Below are 6,602 nucleotides of genomic sequence, written 5' to 3' on the forward strand. Positions count from 1 at the left end.
AGCCAAATGATTTTCCTCTCGAGGGATATGATCAAAAGTGATCTCATCAAAATATTGAGCCAGTTTCACAACATGTTCTCTATAAGGAATCAAGTTGGGATGGTGCGTTTCCCAATCTCCATTGATCTGACTAATCACCAAAGCAGAATCTCCATACACAGCGAGATTCTTAATCCTCAAATCAATGGCAGCCTCAATACCATATATGCACGCCTCATATTCAGCCACATTATTAGTACAATCAAAACAAATCCTGGCCGTGAATGGAATATGAAAACCTGTCGGAGAAGTGAGCACAACCCCAATACCATTACCCAATGCATTCGAGGCACCATCGAACACGAGCGTCCATCGCGCCCCTGGTTCAGGTCCCTCCTCTTGATCTTGACTTTTGGAAGTCTCTGCCACACACATTATATCCTCATCAGGAAACTCAAAGTACATAGACTGGTAATCGTCCACAGGTTGATGCGCGAGATAATCAGCAATTACACTGCTTTTAATGGCCTTCTAAGTAGTGTATTGTATGTCATATTCTGTCAAGATCATTTGCCAACGGGCAATCCTTCCTGTCAATGCTGGTTTCTCAAATATATATTTGATCGGATCCATCTTTGAAATCAACAAAGTAGTGTGAGTCAACATATACTGTCTCAGTCGGCGAGCAGCCCATGCCAAAGCACAACAAGTTTTCTCGCGTAGTGAGTATCTTGATTCACAATCGGTGAACTTTTTGCTAAGGTAATAAATTGCATGCTCTTTTCGACCGGACTCGTCATGCTGACCCAGCACGCACCCCATTGAATTCTCGAGGACCGTCAAGTACATAATCAACGGTCTACCTTCCACCGGAGGGATGAGGATTGGAGGCTCTTGCAAATACTCTTTAACTTTATCAAATGCCTTTTGACAATTGGCATCCCACTTTATTACCTGATTCTTTCTCAACAGCTTGAAGATAGGTTCACACGTGGCGGTAAGGTGTGAGATGAACCTTGCAATATAATTCAACCTTCCCAGGAACCCACGAACCTGTTTCTCAGTTCTCGGCTCAGGCATCTCTTGTATAGCTTTTACCTTAACGGGATCGACCTCAATACCCTTTTCACTCACGATGAAACCAAGAAACTTTCCTGATCTCACTCCGAAGGTGCATTTATTGGGATTCAACCTTAACCTGAACTTTCTTAACCTTTCAAACAATTTCTTCAGGTGGACAAGGTGCTCCTCTTCAGTATGGGACTTTGCAATCATGTCATCCACATAGACCTCAATCTCTTTATGAATCATGTCGTGGAATAAAGTCACCATAGCCCTTTGATAGGTTGCCCCAGCATTCTTCAACCCAAATGGCATGACCTTGTAACAAAAGGTGCCCCAAGGCGTAATGAATGTTGTCTTTTCCATGTCCTCGGGCACCATCTTTATTTGATTGTAACCAGAAAAACCGTCCATGAAGGAGAAAACCGAGAACTGAGCAGTATTATCTACCAATACATCAATGTGAGGAAGCGGGAAATCGTCCTTCGGGCTTGCCTTATTCAGATCTCGATAGTCGACACACATTCGTACCTTCCCATCTTTCTTAGGTACGGGTACAATATTGGCGACCCATGGCGGATAAACTGTTACAGCAAGAAAACCGGCATCAAACTGTTTCTGAACCTCTTCTTGGATTTTCTTGGACATGTCAGGACGTGTTCTCCTGAGTTTCTGTTTGACAGGCGGAGAGTTCTCTTTAAGAGGTAACCTGTGCACAACAATATCAGTATCTAATCCAGGCATATCTTCGTAAGACCAAGCGAAGATATCAGAATACTCTTTCAACATTCCAATCAACTTTTCTTTCACATCCTCATTCAAAGAAGCTCCTATTTAACCTCCCTTCTCATCTCTTCGGTACCAAGATTCACCGTCTCAATAGGCTCTTGATGCGGTTCGATCACTTTCTCTTCTTGTTTCAATAATTTGGCCAACTCATCAGGGAGTTCACATTCTTCTTCATCCCCTTCTTCGGCGGTGTAGATAGGATTGTCGAAGTCATAACGAGGCATAGCAAGATCGTTATCAACAGAATCTGGAGGAGAGGTGGATCTGCATGGATTATGATTTATGCTTTATTTTAGAATGGGGGGATGATTATGAATAAGAAACGTTGCCATTTATATATATATTTTTTTGTTTAAAACAAATGTAAAAGTAAAAATGAAAGACAGGGAACGAAATATTTGAATGCAAAAACGTCCTTTTATTAATGATTTTAACATTGAAAAACAACAAATGATGCCCTACATGTGTTCACTGTGTCTTGGGCAGAACACAGGAATTATTGTATGGTAAACAAAAACAGACAGTATTACTCTGGATCAGAAGCAATTGAGATGATGTCCTCGGACGACCAGTTGAGAAGCTTCTGTCCTGGGACACACGGCTTGATCCATTCTTCAATGTCATAATCGCTATCCACATCATCATCAGCAGCACAGATGTGATCTTTGACGATGCCAGCAGTAGAGAACTTGATCGGAACGAAGGTTCCGGGCTTCTTGGGGGCCTCATTAGACGAACTCTGACCCAACTGATATCCAATCCCATATTTATCCTGCTTGATCGGTAAATCCAAGACTCGGCCCCATCCTTCAGGATGACCAGATTCAACCACAGCTTTAGCTTCCTTTAGTGAAGACATGGGAGCCTCCAACTTCTTATTTTCAACATAAGGGATCTTGATAGTCTGGACAGCCTCAAAGGCTTGGCAAGGCGTCTCGTGAACCTCTCCTTCCACATCAATATACCTGAAGGACGCAAGATGGCTTACCACGTGTTCTTCCTCTCCACATATTGTGACTATCTTTCCTTGGGTGGCAAATTTGAGTTTCTGATGCAATGTAGAAGTCACGGCCCCAGCAGCATGGATCCATGGACGTCCCAGGAGACAACTGTAAGACGGGTGGATATCCATCACAAAGAAAGTAATAGTGAAAAGCTGAGGGCCTATCACTATCGGCAAATCAACCTCCCCAAACACCGATCTCTTTGATCCATCAAAGGCTCTTACCGTCAATTCACTCGGCCTTATCTCAACACCAGAATAATCTAGCCTCATCAAAGATGACTTTGGTAATACATTCAAGGAAGATCCATTATCCACGAGAACACGTGATAACATAGTCCCTTTACACTCCACTGATATATGCAAAGCTCTATTGTGGTTTCTACCTTCGGAAGGCAAGTCTGCATCAGTGAATCCCAATCCATTACCAGCATTGATGTTTGACACCACCCCTTCAAGTTGATTCACTGAGATCTCTGGAGGGACGAAGGCAGTACTTAAGAGTCTCAACAAAGCATTTCGATGTGTCTCCGAACACAAGAGCAACTGTAAGATCGAAATCTTTGATTGAGTTTGACTCAACTGGTCAACCACTTTATACTCACTTTTCTTGATGATCTTTAGGAACTCTTCCATCTCTTTGGCCACAGTATCTTCAGAATTAGAGTTTTGCCCCTGATCCACTGTATCTTCCACCACTTCCTTCCCTTTTGCTTGAGCTAGAGCTTCTGTATTGTCATCGCGAGTATTCTGGGGAGGATTGAAAATACGACCACTTCTCGTCATTCTTCCAATGCCCACAACATTATCAACATCTTCTTTCTCCACCGACGCTTTAACCTCATACTTGGCCCCTTGGTAGAAAACTTCTCCCCCATAATTCCATGGGATTGCTCTTTCACTAGTATACAGGACGGGACCAGGCGATGTAATAACCAAAGGGGGTGCTCTAGCAGGAATTGGAATCTTGGCAGGAGTATACGGGATGGATGCCACATCAATTTCGTTTTCGACCATTTCAGGCCGTCGTACACGCTCAAACTATAGGTACCCACTATCCATCATCTGTTGAATACCACTTTTTACCTTATCACAAACCGAGGAAATGGCCATGCAGTCAATACAACATTCTCCACAACCAGAATACAGACCCATCCTCAATAATTCCTTCTTCAATGGCGGCAACAAAGAGTCCAATTCGACCACATCCTTAACCAGGCGAGTATCTTCAACGCACTCGAGGGCGTTTGCAGCATGAGATCCATGAGGAGGCATAGGATTCTGAACAACATTAGGTCCTGGAGTAGGAGTAAACTCAATGGCCTTAGAGTCGAGGAGATTTTGAACCTGATGCTTCAACGCTTTACAGTTTTCCATGCTATGTCCAGGTGCCCCAGAGTGGAATTCACATCTTGCGTTGGCATCCCAATTAGCAGGCAACTTAGCAGGAGTGGCTAGGTGTCATACCCCAATTTTTGCCCCATACATTTCATTCCACTATATCATTTGCATATGATTCATTCAATAAGGCATGGGTACAAAAAAATCAGCGTTTTGTGCAGAATTAGGGTTTTGTTCCTACCAATTTATTTCTTCATCATTGAGCATTCAAAGTCAGAGGATTATGGTACATTTCATCATGATTGAGTTTGCTAAAATTCAACTGAGGATCATTTTCATTTCAAGGCATTTTCATCGACTAGAAGAAAGGTATCAAGGCAATTATTTTGGAATTAAGATTGAAACATAGCATGAAAGTTTACTGGATGCAATATTGTGAAAGAACGAATCTCGATTCAAGGTCTGAAAGTCATGATTTATCAACGTTAAATTTGAGGCTAAGGTAAGAAGATCCATTCATGTAATTCCTTGGTATATAAAGTACAAATGAGCAAAGGAATGTATGGTAAAGTTACAAGTACCAAAATTCATCACATTGTTTATAACTCATTCAAGACATTATTCAAATTTTCAAGTTGCATTCAAATATGTCACCAATTACCATCCAAGGTTTACTAAATATAGTTACAATATATTATGGTGTTTCATTTTTGAAGTACTATAACAAAGGGATTACAAGAGAGTTCATGATAATCTAATCCTAGCCCTCAAAATTTTCCATTCTCCAAACATCTTTCATGCTCATTTCCAAAGGCCTTGTTCCACGCTGCATAAGACCTACACAAATAAAAAAAAAAACAACAAAATCAGCCCAAATTCAAAAGAAAAAGAGAGGGAAAATGCAAACATGGGCACATGAAAATTCACAAAATATTGCACAAAATTGGCAAAAACACAAACTGCCATACAAAAGTACACTGCATTCTTTCCCAATCAGTTTCCAAACCTAAACATTTCTATCCAACCCTAGAATTGTCCCCAAACCTAGAGACTATATATTACACTGTTTCATTGAAGGAAGGGGAGGCTCATCTGCAAGCCCTAGCCGCAGCAGAGACCAAACAACCAAAAACCATCAATTTGTTCATCATACCAAAAGAAACAAATCTGCAGAAATGGTAAAAAGGAAGAACACAATGCTCAGTTCATATAACACAGATTCATTGAAACCCTAAATATTTTCATCATCATTTTCCATCAACACAAAACCCTTCAGAAATGTAGAAGAGATTCAGAGATAAAGAAACTAGAAGGATCTCACCCTGTTTTCACCCGATTCATAACTGTTTTATCAACATCTTCATAGCCAAACTGACCTCCACACATTGAACAAACCTTCATTCAAAAAACCTGCAAAAAATATCTTCATTCTCCATTAAAATCATAACCTAAACCTCACCTTCAACATATCCTAACCAAAACCGCAACACAACACCTACTAACACCATAACTTTCAATCTCAACTCCCTCCATTCCTTACACCTTTCAATCACTCAACTCAGGACTCACTCAAATCCAACCCTCTGAAACTCAAACAACAAACCTCTCACAACTCATTGTACACACAACACAGCAACATCGCAATTCGCAGAAGAAGAAGAAGATTAGCGCAAGGCATACGAAACTAACCTCGAAGCAGTAGCTGGAGTCGCGTGAAATCGGTAACCCTTTTGTTACGATTATGTGATCAGTCTTGAAGATCTGTTTATGTTTTCTTGTTCTTCCCTTTGACTATTATGCTGCTTGTAACTTATAACTTCATACTGAATTGCTGAAACAATTTGGGAAGGGATTTGAATGGGGTTTAAATCTCATGCTTGATTTCATTTAGTTTTTGTGTTTTGATTAGAGGCGAGAGGGATGTATTCGGTTAATTGTTGTTGTAGCCATAGCAGAGAGATCGAGATAACGATAACGAGAGAGATAGAGTCGGAGAGTGTGAGCGGTGAGAGTGCCGTTGAAGGAGAGATTAGGGGTTTTCAAACCTAATCGAATCCTGTTTCTCAGGTTTTAGAAGGTTGGGTTTCGGATCCGGGTCAGTCCGACCGGGTCACCCTGGGTCCAACCTATTTTTGGGCCTCACACTTTTCCTTTGGGCTTTACACCTTCAACTCAAGAGATAAACCCCCTGGCCCATATATTCTTTTTAGTGTTATAATAAGTAATTTATTGAATAATGATAAAACAAAAGCACAGTTTTTTTTTATTTATCAAAATAAAAAGACCAAAAATATTATGTCTTTAGATGTATGTTTAGAAATTTCTTTCAAAAAAATATTTCAAATGATCATTTTTTAAGTTTCTTATCTCTTATAAATAATCTTGTTAGAATTGTTGCACAAATTGTTTGATATATTCTTGTAGATTT

The 6,602-nt window shown here is 40.5% G+C and overlaps 1 protein-coding gene and 1 long non-coding RNA gene across 2 annotated transcripts; both read right to left on the reverse strand.

The window, feature by feature from the left end:
• Positions 1–1,871: 1,871 nt before the first annotated feature.
• Positions 1,872–3,850, reverse strand: LOC131641172 (uncharacterized). The gene is made up of 2 exons (XM_058911478.1): positions 2,361–3,850; positions 1,872–2,094 (listed from the first exon to the last, which is right to left on the reverse strand). The coding sequence occupies exons 1-2, from the start codon at positions 3,848–3,850 to the stop codon at positions 1,872–1,874; spliced, it is 1,713 nt and encodes a 570-aa protein (XP_058767461.1).
• A 902-nt stretch (positions 3,851–4,752) lies between these two features.
• LOC131641167 (uncharacterized) lies at positions 4,753–6,354 on the reverse strand. Its single transcript, XR_009295441.1, has 2 exons — positions 5,864–6,354; positions 4,753–5,584 (listed from the first exon to the last, which is right to left on the reverse strand). It is a non-coding gene; the product is annotated as an uncharacterized LOC131641167 (long non-coding RNA).
• Between the last annotated feature and the right edge of the window lie 248 nt (positions 6,355–6,602).

The sequence above is a fragment of the Vicia villosa genome, unplaced genomic scaffold, assembly GCF_029867415.1.
Source record: "Vicia villosa cultivar HV-30 ecotype Madison, WI unplaced genomic scaffold, Vvil1.0 ctg.003544F_1_1, whole genome shotgun sequence".
NCBI lineage: Eukaryota > Viridiplantae > Streptophyta > Magnoliopsida > Fabales > Fabaceae > Vicia > Vicia villosa.

What these genes read in the sequence shown, in the direction of transcription:
- LOC131641172 (XM_058911478.1), bottom strand. Translation starts at nt 3,850, where the DNA reads ATGGTCGAAAACGAAATTGATGTGGCATCCATCCCGTATACTCCTGCC. An exon ending in TCAATTGCTTCTGATCCAGA is followed by an intron (nt 2,095 to 2,360) that starts GTAATACTGTCT and finishes TAATCCATGCAG; the next exon opens with ATCCACCTCTCCTCCAGATT.